General features: G+C 46.2%; 3 protein-coding genes across 3 annotated transcripts; 1 reads left to right on the top strand and 2 right to left on the bottom strand.

Moving 5' to 3' along the window:
* Nucleotides 1-198: 198 nt before the first annotated feature.
* HIRA (histone cell cycle regulator) lies at nucleotides 199-24,258 on the bottom strand. The gene is made up of 25 exons (XM_072350987.1): nucleotides 23,908-24,258; nucleotides 20,491-20,553; nucleotides 19,678-19,788; nucleotides 19,054-19,144; nucleotides 18,453-18,547; nucleotides 18,035-18,130; nucleotides 16,916-17,076; nucleotides 15,821-15,988; nucleotides 15,196-15,309; nucleotides 13,386-13,456; nucleotides 12,640-12,745; nucleotides 11,856-12,083; nucleotides 11,428-11,513; nucleotides 10,791-10,985; nucleotides 9,242-9,412; nucleotides 7,818-8,022; nucleotides 7,046-7,150; nucleotides 6,107-6,255; nucleotides 5,845-6,006; nucleotides 5,102-5,160; nucleotides 4,282-4,387; nucleotides 3,244-3,366; nucleotides 2,589-2,752; nucleotides 1,502-1,590; nucleotides 199-1,146 (listed from the first exon to the last, which is right to left on the bottom strand). Exons 1-25 carry the CDS (start codon nucleotides 23,942-23,944, stop codon nucleotides 1,030-1,032), a joined length of 3,072 nt encoding a protein of 1,023 aa, XP_072207088.1. The 5' UTR covers nucleotides 23,945-24,258; the 3' UTR covers nucleotides 199-1,029.
* A 168-nt stretch (nucleotides 24,259-24,426) lies between these two features.
* Nucleotides 24,427-26,863, top strand: MRPL40 (mitochondrial ribosomal protein L40). Its single transcript, XM_072350922.1, has 4 exons — nucleotides 24,427-24,564; nucleotides 25,017-25,100; nucleotides 25,667-25,822; nucleotides 26,110-26,863. The coding sequence occupies exons 1-4, from the start codon at nucleotides 24,539-24,541 to the stop codon at nucleotides 26,417-26,419; spliced, it is 576 nt and encodes a 191-aa protein (XP_072207023.1). The 5' UTR covers nucleotides 24,427-24,538; the 3' UTR covers nucleotides 26,420-26,863.
* A 352-nt stretch (nucleotides 26,864-27,215) lies between these two features.
* On the bottom strand, nucleotides 27,216-27,925 carry C16H22orf39 (chromosome 16 C22orf39 homolog). The gene is made up of 3 exons (XM_072350924.1): nucleotides 27,770-27,925; nucleotides 27,526-27,693; nucleotides 27,216-27,422 (listed from the first exon to the last, which is right to left on the bottom strand). The coding sequence occupies exons 1-3, from the start codon at nucleotides 27,791-27,793 to the stop codon at nucleotides 27,300-27,302; spliced, it is 315 nt and encodes a 104-aa protein (XP_072207025.1). The 5' UTR covers nucleotides 27,794-27,925; the 3' UTR covers nucleotides 27,216-27,299.
* Between the last annotated feature and the right edge of the window lie 36 nt (nucleotides 27,926-27,961).

Here is a 27,961-nt window from a genome sequence, read left to right as displayed (position 1 = left end):
CACACATTCGCCTTGCTGGGCGCACATTCGCCCTGCTGGGCACACATTCGCCTTGCTGGGCGCACATTCGCCCTGCTGGGCGCACATTCGCCCTGCTGGGCACACATTCGCCTTGCTGGGCGCACATTCCCCTTGCTGGGCGCACATTCGCTGCCGAAGCCGCCCGTGCCCTTTGGAAGGACAGTCCGAGGCCACGTTCCCGCTTTGTTGCGTTTTTTAAACCAATGCAGTCTTCGTTTATTCCCGCACTTACAAAACGAGCCGGCCCGGCGCTCCCTCCCGCCCCCCTTTACAAACAGTTAAAAATTACAAACCAGATGAGGACGTGTTAATTTGGATTATCTTGAAACGCGGCTTTTTCCTTAGATTTCCTACGAGATGACCTTGTAGAGACAGCCTGAGTATCAGCCAAATAAAATCCCGTATCACAAGTTAGCAAATTCTAGTACAAAAATAGTCCATGTGTTAGAACAGCCTCTTATTATCGTTACTATATTCACAGGAAAGAGTCTATTGGCTGCATAATACCGTAATATTTAGGAAATTTCTTTTTTATGCGGCTCATTCATCTAATTCAATATAGTGTTGAGCCTCAATAAATCCTTAGGCAAAAAAAAACCCTACACAGGGTTAAATACGCTGTTCAGTGTACTCTGAAGTACTGTGCTTTTCACAGGACATCCAAGAAACCCCATAAACAGTTCTCAGCTGATTTTGATATTAAAGTGAGATCAGATCCAAAAGGGCCCCCCTCCCCCCCAAAGTCCATCCGCACACCTTTCCATAGAACCAGAGGCCACAGCTTTGCTGGTCACGTTTCACTTGGGAAGCTCTCTACGCTCATCCGCTCATCTCCACTGATCCACTCGTGGACGTTGACAACTAACGCAGGTCACCCGCAGCGTCTGGGACCCTCACAGCACTGCCTGCCCGCAGAGTCCCACACTAAGCGGGCTCCCTCTCCCGTCCCCACATTACGCTGCTCAGCAGTTTCTCGGACCAGGCCTCTCAGGGAAAGCTGGGGAACTGCTACTTGTCTCTCAAGATGTCGAGCTGCTCCTGATACTCTGTGAAAAGCCTCTGGAAGCGGAGGTTCTGTCCAATAACAGGAAGAAGTTCTTTCAATAGTTCTCTCTTTCGTAAACCCTGGAAAAAAAACAAACCAACAAATACAAGCCACACAACACAAAAGCTTCCTTAGAATGTGCTGCTTCACATTGGGAATGTAATCCATAGGATCCATTAACATTCATGCATTTCTTTTCCTGTCTGGGAAGAGCTACACATCTGTGGAGCTGAGCATTCATCGGCAGGTTCACACAGAACAAATACAAGTGCTGTAGGAAGAAGCCTTTCTGTGGGACAGGACTAGAGAGTGCAAAGGGTTCCAGGATTAGCAAAAGCCATTTTAATCTATGGCTACTACGTTTAACCATTTTTTAAGTTATGCTGTTTATCCACAGCCTGCAATTTCCATGGGAAACTCTCCCTCGAGACTCACCATTACTGTTGATTCCCATTGACTTCCAGCTGAGTAATGGACTGGACCCAGTAAATCCTTGCATAATTCTCGCAAACGATATTCAAACCCTGAAATTTATCAGAAATAAGGTCAGAAGAATTTCACGAAATGAAACTTCTCCACAATTTAACTGACAACATTTTCAAGAAAAACAGAGTTGCAAATATCTACAATAAGGTAAGGCCGGCAGGCAGCAGCTCTGAAACGGCAGATGTTTCTTCCCAATTAGTGAAGGCTTTCCCAAGTGTAACTGCTTGAAACACATGATCTGACCCCAGACAAACAGAGCACAACTCACCTGGCTCTTGTATGAAACGAAGCAGGGGCCGAGACTCCGTGTGCTAACTTTCATTTCTGCCAGCACAGCAGTGGGAGGCCTGACTCCGCTTCATTCCCCACTGTGCAAAATGTGATGGCACGTGGTTGAACAAGTACAATGGGAACGACTGAATTTGGAACACAAGCAGGCAGAGATACGGAGAATCCCCCAAACCATCACCAGTTGGTCAGCCTTGCTCAGTATAGCAGCATAAAGAATGTACTCAAATATCAAATGGATTCAAGCAATCCTCTGTGTGGATCTTTTTCCTCACAGAATTTAGTGCATGGGGCTCACCAGCCTTCAAATGCAAAGTGAAGTATAAAGTGCAAGTAACAGAGTCAAACTCTCCACAGCTGCGTGTGCTCTGGTCTAAGTATTGAGGACTGAGCAGTTCTCCTGCTCCACAACACACATCTCACATTGTACATGGTGCTGCTTCTGAAGTGCCTATAGCTGCAGCCAGATAACGCATACCACGTAGCCTAATCAACTCCCTGCACATTTCTTGCCTATGCTCAAGGCCCCATAGGTGGCACTGTTTCCCCAGACCACAACCTGTTCACAGCATGCAAGAATAGGATTCCGGAGCACTGGAGCACGACGGGAAACAAACGTGCTTCAGCTGGTTTCCAGGCACCAAGTGCTAGACAAGTGAAGATTAAGTGCAATCATACATACACACGGACTGAACAGAGAGTCTCTTAAAAACGAGTTGCAAAGGCAGCGTAGCACGCCGGGCCTCACCTTCATTAACCAGGTACCGTGCATAGATAAGGAGCCAGTGGCGATATTCATGACTGGATTGTAACATGAGCGCTGCTGCTATCTGATTCTCCAGGTATGCAAGCGTTGTTTCTTGTTGCACTAAATGAGGCATGGAGAACAATCTGGCAGCTTGCCTTCCTGAACTACAAACCAAAGAAAATTTAACATGGCACCACAATATCACACACTATTTTAAGACAAAATTATTCTTGTAACACACCGTCCTGCATTTCACGTCCAGGGGCACCTACTGCTCCCAGGGTTCCAGCCTGGAGTGACAAAGGCAGCGCTCCCTGCAAACTGCCTTGCCCTCCACTGGGATAATAACAGGTGTCACCACTAATTGCTAATAAGGATATTACATGTGCAGAATCATCAAATACTTCGCCCACTCGATAAAGAGGAGACTCAAACAAAACGATTAATTTTGGGTGCTTTCCCACCCCCCAAATAACCTTAGAGCAGCACTGCAATACAGACTAAAAATGTGCAAAGAATAAAAATGCTTCATGAGCTGCTGATGCATTTCAGTGCAATCAGCATCTCAGGAACATCTCACTGATTCAGGCATGTGAGAAAGTAGCAGGAAGAAAAGGACAAAGGTGCTGGTGAAATGAAGCAAAGAAAGGCATACTTCGATGTTCGTCCCTGTATTACAGCTAAGGGCCCAGAACACAGCATGGCTTCTTGGGATGGTAAACTGCTCCTGAAGTCCGCGCACTGCGCCAAGGAGTCCTGTTTGTCAGAAACAAGATTCCTGGAAAAGAGCAAACAAAGCAAAGACAAGTTTGCAGAGAGCAGGCAGTGCTATCAGCTGACACAGCTCAGTTGTGCCTCAAAGCCCGACTCGTGGGCTCACAGATGACCACAAGTGCATCACGGAGGTGCTCGGCAGTTGGACACTGAGTTGGAACAGTTGTGGTCCATGCAAATTCCTCTTGTCCTCTCATGGAAACATCCCTCCCAGCCCCGGAGCTGACAGGATGGACCATGCAGTACAATGCAGCATTTGTTTTGAAAAGCACAAGGAAATTCACTGTCTGGCATTTTATACCACATGAGATGGCACACCCGCAACAAAGACTGCGGCAAACGCACCAAGTAACGACTTTTGCATTTTGAACTTGATTTGAGGGAGGGCCGGGTCCCCCCAGCCCCTGCACAGGTCATCACAGATGGCACATTTTGACGCCCTTCAGACTTTAAGCTATTCCTTCTTACCCAGGGAGCTGACAGCTACAGCTGACATTTCCACACCTAATCAAGGATATCGTTTTCACTAAGTCTGAGATGCCGAGGGAATCAGCGGCTCAAAACGGCGCTAAGTTTAGAGCTCCAGACAGCTCAGAGGTAAATGGCATGAATATTTAAAATAACCTTCGCTGCTTTATCATGTTTAAATTCGTACGATGACTAAAGGGATCGCTCTTTCGTATGTTTCCAAAGCTGTAGCACAAACAAACAAAGAGGCAGCAGGGTCAGAATTTTGCCTGGAAGTCCACCCCTGCTCCTTGGTGCCTGGGAAGTTCTCTATGCAATTTGTCAGCTTATCTAAACAAATAAAGCACACTTAAGCCCCAGGGCACTGCTCTAACTTTCAAAATGAGGAGTGAAACAGGAAACCAGAATACGTGCTCAGCTAGGTTATAAAAGGCACACATGTAAAACATACCATGTAGAAAGAGAAGGATTAAAACAGTACGCCTTCCCATCAGACATGCTCATGACAGGTATACCATGCTGAGTCAGCAAGATCTGAGACACTGTCGTATCACTTCCTACAAATCAAATGAGAGCAAGGTATTACTTTGAGTCCCGCATACATTCATCAAGCTAAGAAAAATATGCTACCCACTGTTAACTCTTAGCCTTAGCAACCAACAGAAAAAGGTGAAGGAATTGTTGTTCTCAAAGACTAACAGGAACATTAAGAAATGATGCTCAGCACCAGGCTGGGAGCAGAGGCATTCAGATTGTTCTCCCACAGAATCCACTTTCAATCCTGATGTTACCATTTATCCTCAACATTTGCTTAATTAGAAACATTTTTCATATCTGAGTGAAATCATCAGCAAACCTGCCATGTCTTTTGTAATCCCCAAAGCTTCTTCCTTTTTCCCCATTAAGTCAAAATTCTAAAAGCCAGCTTATTTAAAAAGATACATACTCCATCAACATTGTATAAGTGAGATAGCTGGAGTCTTGCCTTTCCCAGAACATTTCAGTCCCAGGATTTATACCTGTAATTTCTAGTGAAGATACTTGCAAACTGCTGGAACAAATACCTGTCAAGTTAGTTGTGGTCTGTATTGAGGGGATTAAGGCTAGAATAGAAGACAGTGTGCTCTGAGAAACTACCCTTTTCCCCACCCTTAACTACCCACCCTTATTCTTCATCACTAAGATAATACACTTGCAGAGTATGCATAGTCATAAATGTGACTAAATAGCATGGCTGGGCTTAAAGGTTGGCAAATGACCCTCTTTATTACCTGATAATATTGTTTGCAAAGACTCGTCTCTAACAATGACTGCCTGCTTGTGAACATCCCTAAAAAAGAAGCATGAAAGAAAAAGTCTGCAGTTTACAAACAGAAGTGTCCAAAATCATTGAACAAACATACATTTCAGTACTAGTTACTTGGGGGTGGGGAGGGGGTTGTTTGTGATTCTCCCCATTGCCATTGTTTTGGCAAACTCAAAGCCCTTACATCAGGGCAGAAATCAGTAGCAGAGAGCAAAATTTATGTCCCCTTCTATCAGGAATCCTCATAACAGCAAACTGAGGGCCCAAACAATGCCTGTAGGAGCTCTGACTTGTTTACAGTTGTATGAGATACTAGATTTAATCTAACAGCTACTGCAGTTTCTACCTTCATATTTTAAAAGATGCCTTGAGTACTTTAACTCCAAATCCCATACGGTTCATTGACTAAGTATGACAGAAGAGGCCATATTTCTCCCACCCCACACCCAATTCATTCCATACATACCCGAAGGAAGCTGTTTAGATTCATGGTCAGCATGAAGTTACTCTCTCTTACTATCTCCCTCATAGTACCAACCTGAACATTATGTTCCCTCTTAGAACAGAGATTCAGGATTCAAGTCCTGCCCAATTATGCCTTCATCTTGTATTCAAAATGGGATTTATGTTCAGATCTGGCTTCAAGCCATCCCAAGTAACCCATACAAATCAGTCCAGCCAGCCACTGCAAGCAAAAATGGCACTTACCAAACAGAGAGCGTAGCAGCAGTGGTGAGAGTCATGATGTAAGAACCTGTGCAATGTAGGGTGGAAATGGGCGTGTTCAATATTATAGGGGGAAGAAGGCGACGACCACAAGCCGAAAATACCGACAGTGTTCGTTTCTCACAGGCTACGCAGACAATCTCACTGAAAAAGAAAGTCCAAAATAAACAAAGGTGTGCTTTGGTACCTCTAAAACATTCTCTGGCCTTCAGGCTCTCACATCCTCAAAAACAGGCTCTCTTACCAGCTTCCAGCTGCTGTGAGAATTCGACTGGTGAGGACTGTCTCCCATTCCTTTCCTTCTCGATTACACTTCAACCTGCTCAGCTTGGAACCTCCCACCATGGTCATTTCATTCTCCACTTCAAGGTACATCGATGGATCTGAACTTACCTGAACAAGGAAAAATAAAATACTTCTTGGAAGAGGAAAGCAACTCCTCAAAGAGAGCAACAAATTACATTAGATTCAAACACCAAAGTTAAGAAAGTATTGAAGCGTGGTATTCTGCTTAAAATCACTTCAAATAATACTGCTGTACTTCAAAAGAAGCAGACCTCTGAAAATCAGCCTTGGCTATGACACAAATAACCTCTTCGTATTCTGAGTGCTATGAATGAAGAAAGGCCGTATCAGTCTGAGCTTCCTAATTAAGGTCATCTCTAGATGTGCCAGGTCTCCCTCAGTTCTTGGGATTAGCACCAGTCTGCCACGACCTAAACATGCAGAAAAACTGTTCCATAAATACTATTTGTCACTCTCTTTGAATGTGGAGCACATCCAGAGATGTCTCAGAAAATACTTGGTTTTCTTTTCAGCCACGTACCACCAACACAGCCATAACAACAGTGCAGCAGTTACTCCATGTGGAGACTCCTCATTACGATACATGTCAATTAACCAGGAGGGGCTGATGAACCAGAGGCATTTCTCATTGTTGTTTAGCTAGTTCAGAATTCAGCTAGTTCACTATTCTTAGTCAATTTGATGTTATCTTTTCCTATAGTCACATTCTTAAAGGCTAAAGCATACATTCTTCTTGAATGCACATGAAAATGCTCATTCAAAGGATCCTAAATATCTTAAGAATACTTTTGTAAAAAAATAAATAAATACACATATAATAATAATTATATATACATATATTTTAATAGTAAACTTCTTTTCCTTACAGACAACTTACTTGCAAAGTAAATGATTTCTGTGGGATTGGGGTTGGCAGTTTAAGTGCTAATGCTGGTGCAGAGATGCAAGCAGCATCTTTTTCAGAAACCAGTGCAGCTGGGGACTGGAAAAAGAAAGCAGAGTGGTTATATTTTTCCATTAAAAAGGTTTAAAAACAAAGATAAGCTACAGCATAAATTGATTTGAAAAACTCTTTTTAAAGATCCCACATAAGATTCATTGAAAATGTTCTTTGTCACATTAGTGATATAAATGCATTTTCAACATAGCTTCTGAGACTTAAGCAAAAACTAAACTTAAAATTGAGTTGGAAATAATTAATGGAAGTTCTGCTACATTTCACAGAAAAGCCAAGCAAATGATGGAAACTCCAATGTAACTGACTGCTCCACAGTTCCTAGGGAAGCCATAACCATTTACGTTACATCCACATCCAATTCTCATGCTCAGGCCTCTCTCTGTGGAAGAATACCAAGAACTAACGGAGTTTCTTTTGATTCCATACAGTGATTTGGCAGACTATCAGTACTTAGCAATTGGTTCCTTATAATGACTATCTCCGCTTATCCTTGTAAAGGATACTTGTTTGCTGAATCATATGAACCTGCTGATTATCTTAATTCAGAACAAGGTTCAAAAGCAAGGACAAGGGAGAGCTAAAAATTCTGAGGTATCCTATATTAGTATTTACTTGATAAAGAACTTGTGGAACAAGTGACTTAATTTACTAAATGAACACTGGAAGTCATAATGAATCTCACTTATTTCACCTGAACAGTCAGAGTTACTGGTACAAGTCTGGAGTCTTTTCGAGGTCTTCCCTTTTTCTTCTTTTCTACTGTTTCTCCCTCAAGTTCCAGCTTTCGCTTGGGTGCACTGAGTGGTTTAGCAGCTGGAATCTTCTCTTCGCTGTCACTGCTACTCTCCAGAATATCCTTGGGCTTGTTGTCTTTAATTAAATTCTGATCCTTCAGTCTGTGGAAGTAAACACATTTCAAGTAAGCCGGTTCCAAAAGGTGTATTTTATTTCAGCATTAAATTCCAGTTACAATCAGTTCTCTTCCTTGGGTTGATACAAATAATCCAGCACTCTAAGGTGTGAGAGTTTCCCATCTTTTCCCCTCCAATGGACATTACACTTTCTGCTTACTCAAGCAGGACTTCATCTGTCATTATGCTGTCCGTCCCCAAAATTGCACCATTCAGTTCTGACTAACGTAAGCTGCATATCTACAAACCATGTAAGTGACTGCAGCACTCCATTCTGGATTTGAGGAATACAACAAAACTAAAGGAGAGTGTACAAATCCCTATGAACTCATTAGACATTACTCCCTAGGAAAGACCCTTAGCCATTCTCTTCCCATTCCTCCCAATGACCAGTTATTAACTTACAGCGCTCCATCACTTATTCCACAATCACTTCTTAGGAATTCCTTGCATAAGCCAAACCTTTCTTCTTTGGCGTGAATTCTGCCGAACAATTCCCTTTTATCCATAATTTTACTAACAAACTGGAAACAAGTACAAGAGTAATCTAATCTTTTTCTTCGTTAACACATGGCTAAACGCTGACTAAAAATGTTGAGATATTTCATCAAAACACATTTTATCAGTAAGAAATTGGACAACTAAACACTTTCTCTCAAGACAGCAATTCTTTTCCTCATTCGTTTTGGTGAAGTGGAAATACTTGCACCAGGACACATTATGTCACAAGCCCTTTCATTATCTTTTATTTTTTAAATAAAGATCAGGGGGATCCAGAGTCAGACAAAACCTCAAAATCAGAGTCTTCTCTGCGTGTCTTCCAGGCATGACACGTCCTCTGCAGAGGCAGTCAGTCATTTATCTCAAAGTAAATCTCACTCTTGCACATGGACACAGGCTGGCTATTTTTGTCTTCTAGGGAGCACAGATGCACGTACCCACACGTGAAGGCACGAACATGCACACAGCCTCTCGTAACGGGAGCTTTAACACTGAGTATTTTGAAGAGTCTGCTCCATGTCATGTGCCAGAGACACAAATGTACAAAAGAATAATTGTAGCAAAGAATTTACCCATTTCCAGCTCTCTCCTTCATCCCCAGTTTTGGAAGAGACCCAAGAATTTCCACAGCATTAGCATCATAGACAATCAGCTTTTAAACTCTACATTACTGTCCTTTTTTGTGCTTCGGGCTATTTCTTACCTGTCCACAACAGCCTGATTTGTATTTGTTACGACAGCAGTCCCTGAGGTGGCTTTGGATCGTTCTGTAAATCTAGAATCAAATGCTTTCATAGGCTCAATCTTGGATGGAGTTGTCAACACAGAGGAAGACGATGCAGGAGGAGCAGTTGAAACAGAGGTAGCATTTACACTGTCGATAAAAGGGACGTGAGAGCAAGGATTGAAAAATTTAGTACTTGTAACCTACATTGCACATAATAACCAGCAAGAATTCGTTGCCTTGGCTAGAAATAACATTCAAAACTTTTCACTCATATATATATGTGAATTATAACATGTTTTTCCACCTTTCATATTTCAATATATCTTTAGCTTTGCCTACTCTCAAGAACTGTTTACAATGCATCTCTGAGCTAAGATCTTGCTGCTTAATCTAGATATATCTAGATTAACAGACATAACTAGCTCATTCTTTAGGTATTTTTAATTCAGGAGCTAAATTTTTAGCTGGTTCTTATATTCCTAAAAGGAAAGGTTTGCTATTTTAAATAATGACTGGGATTTCTGGTTTTATCCATGCTTCAGATTATTGAACGCTTTCCTTTATAGGATTATATTCCACTGTATATCAGTCAAGGAATTTGTGCTGAAACATTCCATGCCAAGTTTTAATTTTGTTGCTGAAGAATCCAAACAATTTATTATGCCTTTTCCAAGCATGACTAAGGCAGAGGAATGTGTTTTCCCCACACTAAAGCATTCCAGGGATCTGTTATTTGAATAGCTGTTTACTTTAGAGATTTTTCAATCCATTCAGGGGAACAGAGGGCTCTAAGATAACTGAGGTTTGCACTAAAGAGCAGTTAGAAGCCCAATTCCTAAAGAAAAGGAGACTTAATAACTGTCTGTCAATCATTCCTCATGGCCTCCCCACTCTTTAATTTATGACCAATTTCAACCAAATTTAATGGAGTTGTAGAGATTTCGATGACATCGTGTTCCTTCAAATGCTATAAATACATACATAGGAGGGGAGGATCAGCATTGCCACTGAGGAAAAAGCAAGTAAAGTTTATCTGTTCCATAATTAATTTGACAGACACACTGTCGACTTAGTATTCGTGCACTGACAAAGCCAGTCACTATGCTCTCTCTCATCTGAATGGAGGTGTTAATGCAGTGAAGAAATATTACTGCGCTTGAGAAGGGGAGATCTAAGGGACACAGGACAGAACTCAGTGGAAATCAAACTTCATTACTTTCACTGCTGAAAAGAAAACTTATTTACTAATAACAACTCAGTATTCTATAAGCAAGCTGCCTTTTAGAGCAGTAGCACACAGCCAACGGTATAGCACTGCACTGAGTTCACTTTCAGAACTATGCATATTCATTGCCAATTCATCACAAGGTAAGTAACCAAATACTAATAAAACGCCCACAGGAATGGTAGATTCTTATAGTTTTGGGGTAAGGAAATTATTGTAATGATTGATTGATGACGGAATCACAAACAAGAATTAAACAAAACCATACAAGTGAAAAACAAAACTTCTGCAAATACTGACCCATCTTTATTGGCTGCATCATCTGTTGGTTTTATACTGGCTGCTGTTGGCTCTGCAGAAGGCTTTGAAGTATTAAGGGAATTTGCTGCATTAGAATCTAATGACATGAGCTGCTGGTTGTTTTGAGAGGACATTATTGAGCCAGCCAGTGTGCCAGATATAGGGATGCTATTGAAAAATGCTGTAGAAAAATCCCTAAGTAAAAGACAAACAAACAGTAAATAGATTTCTTCAAAACACATTGAAAATAATGGAAAGAAAGACATTTTAACTAGAACTCATCCCATTTCTCCCTCTGCCATATTCAGAGATTTTCATCACACATTTTGTATATACACAAAAGCACACATACAAACAGACAGACAGCCTAAATAAACCACAGGTAACTAACTTCCCAGAGCCCTTTTTCATATACAAATGAAGACAGGTTGTGGTTGGAGTCAATGCTCTTTAAGGTCTCTTCCAACCTGAGCAATTCTACAATTCTATGATTCCATAAAGCTAGAATTAACGCAGATATGAACCTGCAATACTTTAGTAGTGTTCAATCTTCTACAGGGGCAGATAATGAGAGTTAGCCTCATCTATTAAGAAAACATGATAGCTATAGAGGTTTTAGAAAGTACTTCAGATGTACCCAGTGTCCAGCTGAGCTATGCAGAGAGGTGTGATCCTTCTCCGGCCGTCTGCTGTTCGTGTTTCAACTTGCTTTTTTAAGAGATTCTGTTGGGAAATACATGTAACTGTTATTTCTGATAAATAGGCTGTTACTGCACATGTGATGGTCGAATCTACCAGTATATTTTGAAACATAACCTTTAAAAAAAAAACCAAAATCCTATTTAAGTTCGTACATTATAAAATACAATGGATTCTAGTTCTGATTACTGCTTTCAGGCTGTAACATAGCATAAATTACTTTTCATTTTTAATCCAGGCACAGCCATTTCCAGTTCCAGATCTATTCAACATGAACAAGACTGCAGAAACTTCTTTTATTACAAACATTTGCTATTTACTGACTTTCTATTTGATGCTACAAAGTAGCTACCCAAGAGCACCTACCTTTCTAATGTCCTCTAAGCTTTCTCCATTGACCATGCTTGCCACTTTGGGAGCCGTGGCTGCAGCCCCAGATGCTTCCCTTATTGATGTGTTCTTCTGCTCTGCCTGCTGCTGCTGCTGCCTCTGTTGATACTTGAGCATCTCCGGATTCTCAATGATGGTTGTAGACAATTGAGCTTCAGTCATTATAGCTAGGCTTTTACCATACGTAGACTGATGAATGTTGCTCTGCAAGTGTCAGAAGCGTACCAGACAAAGAGTGACATCACTAGCTGTGATGTAAAGGAACCATACAAATCTAACGGAAAGAAGACTCGATACGTGTCCTCTATCATTTATAAATTAATCAGTTTTTCCTTTCTTTACATTTTGAGCTAATAATAAATCAGTACATTAATTAGAATTCAAAGCTTTAGTTGCTAATAGCAATAAGAGTTAAAAACAGCCAACAGCAAATCAGTTTAAAAAGGTTTGCATATAAGCAACTCAAAGAGTAATTTTAAAGTGTTCTGAAGCACCCACTCCTTGTTTTCTTGGTCAAATAATTACTTGAAACATATAATGATGTGTAAGTAAGAGGATGTTTTCCAGCTATACTTTCTTTCCAGAGTAGAAACAAACACCATCAATTCATTTCCTTGTAATGTTTTTAAAGTAAACAAGGACACATTTTTCTGCAGTAGGAAAATCACTCACTGCATACTTCTATAAACATCCCAGTACTTTAATTGAATCAATACACCCCTCATATAAGATCCCAGGTTCTCGGGAGTGTTTCCTGTACCTTTTCCTCCTCGCTGAGTGGATCTCCAAGTTCATCCTGGGAAAAGTCTAAAAACGCCACAGATCCATCCATGGAACACACCAAGATACCGAGCCCATTGAGGGTCCTGAAGGAAAGAAAGACTCATCTTTATTTCTTTTTTGCTGATATGAAGGGGCCATACAGTAAATTTTAGAATAAAAACTACATTTAGTCTAAGGTGTTTTATCACAGAAAACACTGATGAAACCAGAGAAATGGGACAGCAAGGAGAAAAAGTGTTGATGGACAGCAAGGGTCTGTGTGCACATCCGTGAAAGAAGGCAAATCAGAGACTGAAGATGGGAAGGTGACTTTAGAACAGTGCACCCCATGGCACAATCAGCACCACGGAAAGCCTTCTGTGGGGGTAAAAGAATATCATCTGAAGCACTCACTGCACACAATGAGAGAAAAAATGTATGTATATCAGCTGTAAATCAGGTCTTGTTGTGAATGAAGAACCATTACCTTTCGCCTTCCTAAGACCTAGGTCTTTGATGCTGGTTTGTCCTGACAGTGAGGCAGACCCACAGCCATCACTTCCTAAATACAGGAGGTTTTGTTCAGTTCTGATGTCACACACGTTAAAGTGATCCCATGAGAACAGCTAAGGTCACGATACCAAAGATACTGCAGCAGAAATGTACTATTTCAATGAATTTCCAGTTAATGCACCTGCCTAAAGCTGACAATAACATTCTGGCTTCTGTAAGAAATGAACTTACCAGGAGATATCCATGATAGACTTGTCAAACAGCTCATGTATGACAACTAAAGGTCTTTTCAGACACGTGAGCTGAAAATAGAAAAAAAAAACAATTAAAAATTTAGAAGTCCAATACTACCACAAATATTACCAAATTAATACTTTCCCATAGTTTAACAGTATTATCCAAACAAGACTAGGCCAAGAGACAGCTGCATCCCTGACAGTGTGATATACGAAGGGTCAGGTTAGCTATCTCCTTACTAGCGCAGAAAGCTCTGGAGGAGAAAATCTGACATTCAATCTTCCCCTCCTTTCTGAAACATAAAATGTCTTCACCAACTTAGTCCTTCTACTGCAGTCATAGAGCTTTCCACCACTCAAAAAGTAATTCCACACATGCTAAGACAGCTTCTATTCTAAGCTTTATTGAGATAAGGATGTTACAAACTGCCAGCACAAGATGAAGACAGATTAGGTTTCATGTCTTCACCCAGACCACCTGCCCAAGTAAGTGATGCCTGCCAATAGCAGAGGGAAATTCACTCACAAATACCCATAAGGAGGATTTTTCTACACTTACAGTTCGGCTTAGTAATAAAGAACTGAACATAAAAACTCCAGTATGCTGCACTAAATCAGAGATCCTAATCTCCCTAATGTTAAGCCAATGAACTTGATGTTTACAGCACACAACACAAGCAAAATGAAGGAGGAGAAGACAAACTAATCTAGAAAGTTTATTGCTTGTTGGTACACGGGTGTAGTGTGCCACCTTCAGCAGGTCCTTTTACGCTTCCCTCCTAGGTCTGTGTTGCATACATTCCTCCAGCTCTTCGGGGTAATGACTGCCTATAACTGCATCTATACAATACCTAGTGAAACTTCAACAGACTCCCTACATGAAGTCATAGTATAAATATAGAATAAAATATACCAATACACCATATTGGATATGGGTATGAGCTGGTAGCAAGGTCAGAAAGATTTAGCGTTATGCATTTAAGGAATGATGAATAGATACCACCCTGGAATCTATAAACAGTAGACTGCAGTTTGCAATGGTGGTGTTCTGGCCCACATTCTCATCATAAAGCCTTACAATCAGTTAAACTTGTTCTCTACTCTCTGCAGTTACCAAATAACCTGCTTGCATTGGCAGATGTGAGAATACTCACTCCCTTCACCTGGAATAACAATTTGAGTTTGGGATATACTTCAAAAATTCAAACTAGAAATTGAAAACTTGAAAGTATGTTTAAAAAGCTCATTCACTTTCACACTGATTTTCACAGCAAAGGCAGAAGCCAGGGATTGAAGCCAGAACAGAGCACAAAGATGAGACATACATGCTCAGAAACAGCTGTGCTGTGCCTGCTGAACTCTCCTTGTACCTATAAAAAGCAAGACTATCAAAACTAGACTCTATAAGCAATTAACAAAAACAGGTGGGCTAAATATGGAGTAATAGTACAGTCTTTTTCTTTCAGGTTCACATGGAGAACAAGTAAAGACACTGGAAGGAAATAGGGATGAATTATGTTTATTAGCTGAAGTAAAACATTATTCCCCTTAACGGTTCCCCCGTTTACCACCACAACATTTTCTGTCATTGGTTTTTAGTTGTTCTTGGCTCCAGAATGCTGAATTCCTGAAATAAACTACTACCAATCCACTTATTTTCTCCCATTTAATCCTCTCAGAACCAAGAATAAAAAAATCTGAATATGAATCTAAGTAAAAGACCTAATGCTGTACACATGACCTTTGCGCTAAGCCCACAAGCTATTCAAATGACCACGTTAATCAAAGAAGACAAACACACTTACCCAGACAGAAAGAGATCGATCCTTACTGCCAACAGCACAGCAGCAGTAGGGACAATTTGATTTGGTAGAGCTCCCGTTCTTTTGCTTCTTCTTGAAAATTTTTGGATTGAATTTCTGCACAAGTGAGAGGCCACAGACTTTATTACAGTAATCGTATTTTAGTACATCTGCTTTAAAAACAAGCTTTCCAGTTAAGAGTGAAAAACATTTCATGGAAATGAAGTCCCTAGCCGGGCTCTGTCAGAGCACTGAGAGATACCCACGTGCTTACCTAAGGGATGGTCTGAACACCTGGCCAAAGAACATCAGTTTTACTAATGATCACGAACCCAACAGAAACCTCAGTCACTGAACAGCGAACAAAGCTGGCCTCTGACACTGCTAACCTGCTCCTGTATTTCCCCCTTCTTTGCATGTTCACCTGCATCCAGCTCTCGTATCACAAGAGCAGGCTGACTGTTTCCAGTATTAAAGTTGAAATTTATTAAACACCGCCATGTTTTACTTCACATGCTTTACTATCCTTGCCACCCGTCTCCCTCTCTCATTCCACTGGTGTGTACAATTCCCAAAAAGCACAGCTTATATGTTTTACTTCAGGAATAAATTATTATCATTCACTCACCACTACCGTAACTGCCTTCCGATGCCCCACAAAATCCATGTTGGTTTTCCAACCATCTCTCTCAATGATCTGAGCAGTAGGTCCAGAATTATTCATGGCGTGAGCAGAAACAAGGTAGTGCCCATCGGGTGACCAGCTAAGACGCAGCACGTGTGTTGTCCCTCCACACTAAGGAAATAAATCCAAAAAAACATACTAGAGCTTAAAGTGTGTCTGACTACGTATATACATCTACGTATGCACATGTGTGTGTATGTACACATATATATATATATATTTTTTTTTTTAACACAAACTATTTACATTTTAGATTTAGGAAATATGGTTACAAAGTCTTTCGTCTCCATAAAAGAAAGGCAACACAAACACTCCTCAGCACTTCAGCCACGTTTATGCAGGTGATGTAGCACAGTTTACGAAGCTCTAACAAAAGGAGGAAAAATGAATCCAGAGAACTAGTTTCAAAGGAAACAAAACACAAGTCTTCTTGCCCACAGCACACTCATTAGCAGTCACAGTTCTAGTCAGTCACAGGGCTGCAGCACGTCAGCTGCTAACAATGAGACTGCAGCTTGCCACACGTTATGTGTATTCAGCCATTTACAGTCTATCACTGTGATGCTGCCATGTCACTGTGCAACTCATTCCATTCACTAAGCATCAGTTTCTCCCCAGAAGTTTGACCTCCTGATCAAAGTCATCAGATAAGAGCCTTCAGGTGCCAGACCAAAGATCCCTTCCCCTAAGATTTCTGATAATGGCCAATAGAAGATGCATAAGGAAGACTGCAAAAGCAATGAAATCAGTTTGTGCCAACTCTTCCCTGGAATAACCCCCATCTTTCTAGGCATCTAGTTGCTTCCACAACCACATACATCTTAGGCATTAACAACATCCAGTGGCAATGAGAGTCTCGATTTAATGACGTTGCATGAGAAAGTTTTTCTCCACATCCCCTTTAGAATCTACCACCAGATATTTTAACAATGCCAGCTCAAATGACGCTGCCTAATGCTTCCTCAGAACCTGAATGATTCTAACAACGTTCATTTGCTCTGCAGCATTCATGTTAAATGGTCACACATTCTCAAGTACCTCATCAAAGGGTTTTGTGATGCTTGTTTCCAGCTGCCAGTCCATCGTCCGCCACACTTTCAGACTCCGATCATCAGCCTGAGAGGCAATGTATTTTCCAACAGGATCCCAGGTCAGCCCTTTCACCAAGCCAGAATGCCCCTTCAAAGTGGCAAGAATTTCTGTTCCAACAACAACAAAAATTCTCTTTAAAGCAGCAGTTTAACTAGAACTTCAGTTAAACATTCATCCTTTCTTCAGTACCCAAAGATTATCACAACAAATTTGGCTTTTCACTACCTGTGAATGAAAAAACACAAAAGTCTGCCTGAAAATAGGCTACAAGGTCTGCCAATCTCCTGCTTATCATCCTGCTAGAGGCTGAGAGCACTGCACAGGCTACAGATAGCTTGAATGTGTAAAAACTCCAACATCAGGATTGGCAGCAGCTCTAAAATAAATAGTGGTGCCCGGACAGCACACAATGGGAGTTTCGACTTGCACCAAGTTACGTGATGAGAAGCAGCCAAATACGGGCAGGTGCTCCCTAAGTGCTGCAGACCCTCACAGGTCTGCTGGAAGCTGCGGGCCTGGAGGTGCTGCCAGCACTGCAGCAAAAAAGGAACATGGCCACCAATTGCAAGACTCGAGAGCTTTTGCTGCCATGACAGAAGAGGGTGCAGATGCTCCCCTAGTCCTTCTCTCTTCCCCTTCATTATGTAAAGGTATGCTGGTTATTAAACAGCAACATGTAAAGTGGGATAAATCAGGTAGTGGCTCCCCAATGGTGAAGGGATGGGAAGTACAAACATAAGAAGGAAAAAAAATAAGCCTAAGTAGAAATACTTCTCTTATCAAGTTGAAATTGTATGTTATTATGAAATTGCAGAGAAGGTGAAGAAAATGCTCGTAAAAATGACTTTCCTGTAGAATCAGGAGAATAATCTGAGCATAACGTATCTCCAGCAGCACAGAATCCAGTGATCATCAATAACCAAACTTAGAAGAGGGAGCTCACCATATTGCAAGCGAAAGGCACACAGCCCATCGCCACATGGGCACTGCCAGTGCAATACACCCACAGACAAGTTTACTGGAAAGAATTATACACTTGCACATCTGAAATGTAAGATTTCTCACCTGGAAATTTGACAGCATTCCAGATGACAACAGTGTTGTCCACACTACAGGATGCCAGCCAAGCATCATGCGGAGACCACGCTACATCCATGACATCTGTTTAAAAAGAGTTTCCATATAAGACACCACCAGAGAATCCAAAAATCTTTTTTAAAGGAACTTGTGGGGTGACATTTTTTCCATCATCAAGAAATGACGAGAGTATCACTAGAGTGGGAGGTAGGACAGAACATAGCAAACCGAGACTGAGGCCAAAAAAGGAGTTCAAAATAGAGAAATGCAATATTTAGTGACTATAAAAAGTACTGAAGCACACACAGAGTACTTTGCCTCGCTTTGAACTGCAGATACTGCAATACACTCACTGTGTTCCAAAGCAGGCGTACAAATTGTGTTTACGCTGTGCCTGTTAACTTACCCCCTGAATGGCTTCTGAGAATCGATACACACCTCCACTGCTCAACGTTAGTCAGTTTGCTACTTGAACCAAACACAGTGCTGGGTCCAATGTACCTAATTAAAACAGAAAGAAAAACAGTTCCCAACAGAACCACCTCAGGTTTTGCACACTTTCTAAGGAAAAACCAGCCACACAGTGCACTTCTATTTCATGTCGTTATTCCTGCAATACAAAGCTGAAACCAAAACATGTGTATAGAAAGTAATTCCAGCTATTTTTTAACTAGCTGCCATACAATTTACACTGTCCAGTGAGAGCAAAAACTGACAGCATAAGTAACCCTCCAGATCTCATCAGGAAGTTTTCTTCAAGGACAGATGCTGCCTTAACTCACAGCCAGGAGCACAACTGCCCAGGCAGAAGCGCTGCAGCCCAAGAGATGGGACAAAGGGCTGACTCTCCAGTACCAGTGTTGTGATATCACAGCTCGCAGCTCCACACACACCACAGGAAGTAGCGAGCTTATCAGATGCTTGCAAAGGGAAGAAACATTAATAGACTCAATATTGTCACTTACTTGAAACAAAATACAAAACCAAGAAGGAAGAAACATGCTTACGCGGCTCGTTTCCACACCATGATCAGTTTGTCATCTCCCCCTGAAGCCAGGTAAACTCCATTGTTTGACCATCGTACACAGTTCACACAAGCTGGAAGTTTAGAAAAGAAAGCTTGTCAAATGAAAACTGAGGACAAATTCTCCCAGAATGGGGCAGAATTGATAACAGGTAACGCTTGCCAGGAGACTTTAGGACTTCAGTCTGGTTTTTCTGCTCAAGGCACTTTGCCTGCTTGAGGCAAATGAACTGGGACTTACCTCTCAGTGGCACTTGAGGAACGCCTTAGTTTTTAAAAAAGCTATTAGTTTGTTAAAGGAATCTTCACTAAATGTAACTTAAAAGCGAAAGATGTATATTCATCCAACAAAGGAAACTGCCTGGGGAAAACCCAGCCAGAGAAGCTCACGCATTTCCAGTGGTATTTGTATTTCTCTATGCATTTTTCCAAATCTTAACACCATTTTCTACCAAATACCTAAAAACGCATCAGCCAAAACATGAGACCCCTGTGCTGGATGTAATGGCTCGTTACCACTGGACAGAACGCGGTTCTTGTAATCACAGACAGACAGAATGCTCTGGTAAATAACAAACAGCACAAATAAGTAAGTGCATCTACGTACCTAAGTGATTGTCCATCTGACAAAGCATCTTGGGAATATTTTCATTCTTTTCATCTTCCTCTTTCAGGACAGGAGCCATGTTCCAGATCACAACTTTCCCAGAATCCTGACCTGCAGATGAACGAGAGGCCCTCAGTGTAAATACATGAGAGAGGCAACACAGCTGAACTCAGCACAGGCGTGGAACAGAGAGGGGGATACAGTCGCAGCTGGGGTTGGACTATGGAAACACTTAACTACAGGTGCCATTCTGATACAGTTGCACAGAAGCACTGTACTGAAAATTAAGTTATAAGGCTGTGATAAAAAGTAACCACTCATATGTAACAACATAACAACTTCAAGTAACAATGATAACTACAGGCACCAACTGTTTATACAGTAAAACTGTATGTAACAAATGAAGACATGCATTCAAGATCCAAAAGGCAATTATTTCAGCCAACAAAATTGTTACTTGGATGACAACAGAAGTAATTCTGCACTCATTTCTTGAGCTGTTCCATCTCTACACATTGATTTTCCTATTCAGTAATTCAAACTCTCAGCTCCTCTTCAAATAAAAAAGAGATTTGGCCATTATGGCCTGTACTCAGCTATCTCAGTACCACCCCAACTGACAGCCAAGAGGATGCGTAAACCAGGAAATGCAGCTCTACCTTCTGCAGTAGTAGCAGGCTTTTCTATACATCCTAATGAGTGACATGGTTACGTAAGGGATGTGTTTGTAAGTGGGTCGGGAAGAGGGAAGTAGTGTAAGGGCACGAGGTCGTTGTGGCCCAGGGCTCCGACCTCCTCAGGGCGTAAGCATACCTTGTCCTCCTGTTGCAAACTTGGTCCCATCTGGGTGAATGTCCACTGAAAATATGGGCTTTCCTGCAGTCAGAGAACAAGAAGAAACACGCTGAGTTGTTTCACAGTCAGCAGAACGCAGTGATGCCAACAGATCCATGACCCTTCAGGTTGGCAAATGGCATTTTTCTTCTAGAAGCAGTAATGATAAGAAATACAGCTAAGTAGGAGGGTTAAAGTGCTCTGAAGAGAAGAAGGACAGCTACTAGAAGTGTAGATGGAAGTTACTGTGCCATTAACAAACCAGAGATGAACAAAGAGACGCAATCCTGCAGGATATGCCAAATGCCTCAAAGCAAAGTAACACCACAACAGTTGCACCAACATGGTAAAATCACATTTGGGTACGGAATTCCTTCCAGGTTTCTGTAGTTCATTAGCTGAGGACCTGAAGCAAGTTTTGTTTTGGTTTCTGTCTTTGTTGCTTTGTTGATAAGTCCTGGAGAATGTAACTAGATTCTCCAGCTATAGGCTTATGCTGCAACTGCAAACAAAATCCTTGTCCCAATACTTCTTACTGCTTGAGGGATGTGTGTTCTGCTTCACGTGTTTTCTTTATGTTGACTTGTTTTGAGGTTTACTTTGTTTGGATTCATGTTGCAACACTGACACGTGATTCCCCTTAAGAGCTTTACAGGCAGCCAAGCAAAGACCTTCACTAGATTAAGAGAGCACTCCACTCGCACTCCTTTCTCAACCACATAAATCTCAATGTGTGCTTTAGCTGTGGCTTTTCTTCAGGTCGTGCTTGAATCTATTCCTCTTTCCCTACCATCTGAAATGCAACATAACTGGCTGAGTACTTTGAGTCAGGAAGCAAACACTGATCTTGCCCTTCCGGAGGTGCAGAAGTCCCCTTACATTAAACCAGCACATTGTTTAAACTAGTTTAAGCCACTGACACTTACAGAAAGAAGCTCCCTCTATAGATGTTATGAATGGAAGAGATTACCTTTGCACTGATAACCTCACACCCAAAGTAACCATACTCTCACATGTGCTGTGCTATTAGCCGTGAGAATATGGGAAGCCCCTTATCCTTAAAGGCCCCTTTGGGTCTTCGTCCAGGCACTAACCTGCTCACCCTGGTTTGTTACTTAATTCTATACAGTAATCACTACAACAAGAAGACAATTTTATGCAAAGTTCCACAATCTGAATGAGATTGTATTTATTCTGCCTGCAGCCCATCCAAGACACAGCATCCTACATGACTCACGTATGCATTTAAATATTTACCTTCCACCATTACAGCTTGAAGAGATAATAAACTCTGTGCCTCCATTTCAACAAAGCGAGCTCCAGTTTCTACAAGCCGTAACACACAAACGGCACCTCGGGGTTTGCACAGGTTTCTCAGAATCACACAGGACTTCCTTCCCAAGAGGGCTCAGCACGTGCCATTGCTACAGACCAGGGCTCTCAACCAGCTGTGTGCCAATCACGCGCACACAGCAGGGCTGTGTACCTACAGACAGGTACTGGGGGGAGAATCAAACCCCAGCTGAGTATCTACAGTAGTGTCCCATGCAGGAGACTGCACTTGTCAATGTTCCATCCTGCTCCAAGGCAAGAAAGGAGGTAAGGAGAACTTGATAACAAGCATTTATTGCACAAATTTAAGAAACTGGCATTAATAGTGCAAAAAGCTTACAGAAAATCCACTGGAAGAAGTATTTCCAATAAGCACCCGGGCAAAGCAATATTAAGAACTCCAAGACAAAAACCTGTAGAGCCAAAACGTGCAGTGCTCTTACAAGGAGCACACAGCGTCTGGGCTGAGAAGCCCAGGTGCACTGAATGTATTTGCTGCAACCCGGACTCCCCATGTCTGTCATCTCACAGCATCCTTCAACTGCTTCCAGCCCGTTCAGTAAAGTACAAAGCCCAAAACTGAGCAGGTAAAGGAGAAGGGAGGAATGACAGCAAGGAACCAGCGCACAGAGGAGCCGTCCTGGGATCCTGACTCTTGCTCATGTACCAACAACAGGGAACAAGCTCTTCTGGCAGCAGTGAAAACAAAAGAAGCAACAGCTACTGACAGTGAGCCCATAGCAGGAACCACCCCCATCTCTAGGGACGTACCAAAGGAACACGCAGCCTGTTAGAAGTGATGGGGATGGCTCAAGTGCAGCAATGCCTGCAGGATCTGGAACCCAGGTACATTAGAATCACCTGCCTGAGCTCACCCGATTGATTCTGCATTCCCTGCCCAAGGAGGAGGGAGCGAGAATGTCAGACAGCTCTGTGTGTGTCACAGACCTTAACGCGCCCCACAGATGGAACCAGTGATAAATGCCCAGCAGAGTTTCACCACCAGCAGAACAAACTGACTTGCCCAAACTCATTCCAGCAGGACAGCGGTGACAAAACGTGGGGCTACCAAAGCCTTGCACTGCATCACCCGTGAGACACAGCCTTTACAAATGAAGCTCAGAAGCACACTGCTCGGCAGGGGATGCTTTCCTACAGTTCACAAGCTAATACCAAAAGTCAGAGCAGTTTCCAAACGCCAGCCCATACCGAAACAATGCAGCCACTAAAGAAATACAGAGAGCAGCCACGGGGCCGTTGATCTCTGCAACCTGCAAAGGCGCAGGCCAGAAGTTCACTCCCAGCTGCTGACAGTTGGGCTCCCACCAACCATCCTGCGCCGGAGAGTCCGCACGCGAGAAGCCAGAGACTGAGATGCAAACGCCGCATCGGTTCTGATTAATGGAGCAGGGACACGACAAACAGCTCGGGCAAAGCGCTGCCACTTTCCTTCTGGTCGCTACAACCCCACATCGCACGGCTGCCCCGCGGAGCGCAGCACAGACGGACGGGAACTACAACTTCAGGCTCAGGCGGCCATTCCCGGCGCCGCGGGACGATCCGGAGCCGACGGCTCCCGGCCGCTCAGCCGGCTCCACACGGCGCCGGGAGCGGGAACCGAGCGCGGCCGGGAGGGCGGCGCGCCCAGAGCGGAGCTCAGCACAGCGCGCTCCGGACACGGGCGCCGCTCCGGAAACTGCTCCCGAGTCCCGCAGCCGGGTAAGGCCGGGGCCGCCCGGCACGGGGCAGCGCAGCCCCACGGTCCCACCCGCGACGCTCCCCGCCCGGGGCCGCCCGGCAGCGCGGAGCCGTGCGGAGCGCCCCGTGGCCGCCGGCGGTTCCCGCGGCCATCTTCCCCGGCCCGGACGGACCCCGCTCCCATTGCGCCGCGCCTCAGCGCCGCTCGGGGGCCCGAGACGGAGCAGCCGGAGGAGCCGGAGTCGGTGTGTCCGCATCGCCCGCCTTGTGCCCGGCGTTGCCCCGCGTTGCCCGGCGCTGCCCGGTTCCCCCCGCCCGGCCCCGCCGCACCTGCCCCGCCCGGCCCGCGGCACCTGCCGCCCTCACCATTGTGGTTGACCCAGGTCGGCTTCAGGAGCTTCATTGTCTCCCGCCCGGGGTCCCCCGCCGGCCTCCGCTCTCGGGACCCCAGGGCGGCTCCTCCCGGGCTGCCTCCGCGCGGCCGAGCGACCGAGCGGCGGAGCTCAGCGGCCGCCGGGCACCTCCGCGCCGCTCTGCCCGCCCCCTCCGCCGCCCGGAGCCGCCTCAGCTCCGCTCCATGTCCCGGCGCCGCCCGTGCCGCAGCCGCCGCCGCCCGGCCGCATCCCCCGCTCTCGGCTCCCGGCGGCTCCCGGCGAACGCCGGAACTCGGCGCCTGGCAACCGCCAAACCGGCCCGGCGGGAAACAGCCGCCCCCGAGCCCCGGCGTTCCCCCGCCTCGGCCGCCGGGGGGCGAGATCCCGCTCCGGGCCGCCGCTCCGCCCCCCCCCGGGCTCGGCGAGCGCCCCCTGCCGGCCGGGAGGTACCGGCGGCGGCCGCGGGGCGCGCTGGGTGAGCGCGGCGGGGCGGCCCCGGGGTGGCGCCGGGCGCTGCGGAGGCGCGGCCTTCCAACGGGGCGGGACGTTGGCGGCACGGAGCGGACGGAGCGCGGCACGGCGGCTCCCCGCATTCCCCGCAGCTCCCCGCATTCCCCGCAGCCATGCTGGCGGCCGCGCGGGGGCTCAGGTAGGACGCGGGGCGGCCCGGAGCGGCGGGGTGAGGCCTCGGGCTCGGCCCCTCCCGCTGAGCGTTGCGCCGCGGCCGGGCCTGCGCGGGGTGGGACGGGGGGACTGTGCGAGGCGGCGCCTCGTCCCGGATTTGGCTCCGTTCTGCCGTGAAAGGCCGCTGTGTGTGGCCGCTGTGTGTGGGAGCTGCCCGGCCGCGTTCCCCGAACCCCGCAGAGGACGTTCTCTTTCCGCCCTCGGCAGCCGGCGGATTCGCGGCGCTGATCGGCCCAGTTCGGGGCTCGGTTCCCTCCGTGGTGTTTGTTAGTGATATCGCTGTGCCGGGGCCCAGTGCCGGCCTGAGTTAAGCGCTGAACTACGATTGAAACCCGTCGTTGCGGCTGAACGGTTCCCCTGCGCCGCGCCGCCACGTTCGCGCCCGGCCGCCCTGACGCTGTGCCTCTTTCCCCGCAGCTCTCGGCTGCTCCGCCCGTTCCCGTGCCGGGGCAGCCACTGGGACACGTCCGTGCTGGCCGGGAGGGCGGCGCTGCCCGCGAGGTGAGCGCAGTGCCGTGTGGCATTACAGACCCGTCGCGTTCCGGTATCTGCTTTGCTTTGATGTAATCCTGTCGGCTGGCGGCTGCCCTCAGAAAGGCGGCTTCGCATCACGAAGGTTCTTCGTGCACGTGAAGGTCTGCAGCGCTGCAAGACAAGCGGTCTGTTGTGATCACTGGAAGACCAAACTGGGAACTGGGAGTGCGTTCGCTGCAGTATGAGTTTGTGTGGTGGCGCAGAGTAAATGACTGTCTGCTCCATGCACGCTCAGAGCTCCCATCAGTGCAGCAGGAGGGATAATCATGGAATGGCTTGGGTTGGGTTGGAAGGGACCTCGGGGATCATCAAGCTCCAGCCCCCTGCCGATAACCCGTAGGCCCTCTGTGAGGGTTGGGTCAGGCAGGCATGGCGCTGTGCAGAACGACTCAGAAACTGCAGGGCTTTACCTGAGTGAAGGTGATGGAGTTAAGTGATGGGAAATAACAGTGTGTAGGAACATTAAGCGGATGCTCAGTTGAATTCAGTGAGGGAGTATCTTTATGTATTCATGTAATTATTTACCTTGCTAGAGCACAACCAAAGAAGAAAAAGAAAGTGGATCCAAAGAGAGAGCAAGCGATGAAGGATCGTGTGAAAAAGAAGATTAAAAAGCTGGAAAAAGCTGCTCCAGAACTGATTCCCATCGAGGACTTTGAAACCCCGCTGAAGTTCTCAGACAGCAGCAGGTAAGTAAGGCTGTCTGTCACCTCCAGCCTTTCGGTGCCAGCCTTCGTGTGAGGTGGTGCTGGCTTTGCTAGGACAGAAATGTGGCAAGTAAATGTCATTAGTTCCTGCTAAAAGCCTGAAACACGGTCGTGTGAACGTGCTGCTGGAATGGCTGTGGGAAGGCCCCAATGCAGGCACGGGGTGACAGAAGTGCAGCATGGGCTGTTAGATGTGCAGTGAGTGGTGGGGTTGGTTTTGTTTTGCTTTTGGGGCACGTTCCCTATTAGGTTGCATTGCTCCCCAACAGGGTGCGGAGCCTGCCCCCCCTCTCCTTTGAGGAGACCGAAAGAAGAGTTTTACTGATGAAGAAGTGGTCTCTGTATAAGCAGCAACAAGACAAGGCAGAGAAGGAAGCAATCCGGAGCCTGGTGGAAGCTCAGCAAGAGGCACTGGAGGAGCTGCGGCTGGAGTCTGAGGAGCTGTACCAGGCAGCGGTCAGACGGGACCCGGAGCTGTTCCCCTTTGAGAGGGACGGACCTGATTACACCCCACCTCTTCCTGGTTACGATCCTCCTGAAGGGAAGTGCGTGGATATCACCAAGGTGTACACGCAGTGATGGAGCTCTGGCTCTGGCATAAGCTGCTCGGCCAACTGAGGAATGGAATGAGAAGTGCTGGTTCCTTTGGCACATTGAAGCACAGTAGGTGTGTGACTGTAAGAACAAATGAATAGAGAATCCACTAAGGGAATGGTTGGGTTATGTTTAACCTGCCGAGCTGTAACAAGCAGCCCGCACTGCTGCACTGTGTCCCTGTGCTCCTGAGCAGGGCTGGCTGTGCTCTGCACAAACCACACATAGAGGCTCTTAGAACACGAGGCAGGAGCACTGCAGTCAGCACAGGGGGCTGTTCTGGTGGGGAGGCTGTAGCTGACTGATCACTGCCTGCTTTGCTTTGCATTTCAGTGATTTTTAATGTAAGAGGGAAAACTGATGGCAAACACACCTTGACAAAGGAACGCATCGCTTCTTTATTGCCGGGTAAAGAGCGCCTTAACTTTCTGATAGCGTTTGCCCTAAATCCGATCTCACCTCCGCCATTTGCAGCTTTATTTTCGCGGTAACGTTAATTGCGGCCATAGGCAGTTCAGAATGAAGCGCGCTGCCGTTCAGAGCTGCTCCCGGCACCGCGTGTGTCCCGGCCCGCAGCGCCATCCCGCGGGGCAGCTCCGGTCAAACGGGACCCGAATAACGGGACCCGAATAACGCAGCGCGGCTCGGGACCGCAGCGCCGTGATTGAGCGAACCACGGCCGGGACTGAAGCGCGCGCGGGCAGCGGCGCAGGGCGGGGCCACGGCCACGTGACGGTGGAGCCACGTGACGGCGGATCCCCGCGGGCAGCGCCGCTCCCTGCCGTGCTCATTTATTGATCGCCGTGCTCGTTATTGGTCGCCGTGTTCATTTATTTATCGCCGTGCTCATTTGTCGCCGTGCTCATTACTTGTCGCCGTGCTCCAGCGGGCGGTGCCAGTCCGGCGGCGGGCGGCTCCGCAGCGCCCACACGGATCCGTGCTTCTGCCGCTCCGCCAGCCGCGCTCGTTCGCTCTCGCGCAGCGCCTCCTGGAACGCAGACAGTCGCTGTGCCGACCCCGGCGGCCCAACCCAACCCCAACCCAGCCCCACCCCAGCCGCCCCCCGCCCCTCGGCCCGTTCCCGCCGATACCCGCGCGGTGGCAGCACGGTCTTTCTCCCAGGCTCGGCACGCAGCGTAGTCGTCCCGCCACCGTCCGCAGGCGGGCAGCTCCCCGTGCGCGTAGTAGTGGTGGAAGGCGTGCCGCAGCCCCCGGCAGTGCTTCCACTCCCACCAGTAATCCTCGCACGACCGCGGGGGCTGCGGACAAAGCGGGCGCTGAGGAGGAACGAGCCGCGAGGCCGAGGGGAGCCGCCCGCGCCGCCCCCCAGCTCACCCGCCAGCTGTCAGCGCCGGCCATGCCGCCTCCGCCGCGTGTCCCCCTCGGGGCTCCGCCGCCAATCGCCGCCGCGCTTACGGGAGCGCCCCGCAGGCCCGACCAATAGCACGGGGCGGCACAAACCGCCCGTCCCGTCGCTGCGCCCTTCGGCTAATGGCCGCCCCGAGGCGTAGGGCTGCGTGCTGAGCA

Source organism: Excalfactoria chinensis, chromosome 16, assembly GCF_039878825.1.
Source record: "Excalfactoria chinensis isolate bCotChi1 chromosome 16, bCotChi1.hap2, whole genome shotgun sequence".
Lineage (NCBI taxonomy): Eukaryota > Metazoa > Chordata > Aves > Galliformes > Phasianidae > Excalfactoria > Excalfactoria chinensis.
The sequence above is the reverse complement of the archived record's forward strand: the minus strand, read 5'-3'. Positions and strand labels throughout refer to the sequence as shown.

What these genes read in the sequence shown, in the direction of transcription:
- HIRA (XM_072350987.1), bottom strand. Translation starts at nt 23,944, where the DNA reads ATGAAGCTCCTGAAGCCGACCTGGGTCAACCACAATG. An exon ending in GACCTGGGTCAACCACAATG is followed by an intron (nt 20,554 to 23,907) that starts GTGAGGGCGGCA and finishes CTCTGACTGCAG; the next exon opens with GAAAGCCCATATTTTCAGTG. An exon ending in ATGGTGTGGAAACGAGCCGC is followed by an intron (nt 18,548 to 19,053) that starts GTAAGCATGTTT and finishes TGTTTTAATTAG; the next exon opens with GTACATTGGACCCAGCACTG.
- MRPL40 (XM_072350922.1), top strand. Translation starts at nt 24,539, where the DNA reads ATGCTGGCGGCCGCGCGGGGGCTCAG. An exon ending in AGGGCGGCGCTGCCCGCGAG is followed by an intron (nt 25,101 to 25,666) that starts GTGAGCGCAGTG and finishes TTACCTTGCTAG; the next exon opens with AGCACAACCAAAGAAGAAAA. An exon ending in AAGTTCTCAGACAGCAGCAG is followed by an intron (nt 25,823 to 26,109) that starts GTAAGTAAGGCT and finishes GCTCCCCAACAG; the next exon opens with GGTGCGGAGCCTGCCCCCCC.
- C16H22orf39 (XM_072350924.1), bottom strand. Translation starts at nt 27,793, where the DNA reads ATGGCCGGCGCTGACAGCTGGCGG. An exon ending in CCGGCGCTGACAGCTGGCGG is followed by an intron (nt 27,694 to 27,769) that starts GTGAGCTGGGGG and finishes CTTTGTCCGCAG; the next exon opens with CCCCCGCGGTCGTGCGAGGA. An exon ending in ACCGTGCTGCCACCGCGCGG is followed by an intron (nt 27,423 to 27,525) that starts GTATCGGCGGGA and finishes TCTGCGTTCCAG; the next exon opens with GAGGCGCTGCGCGAGAGCGA.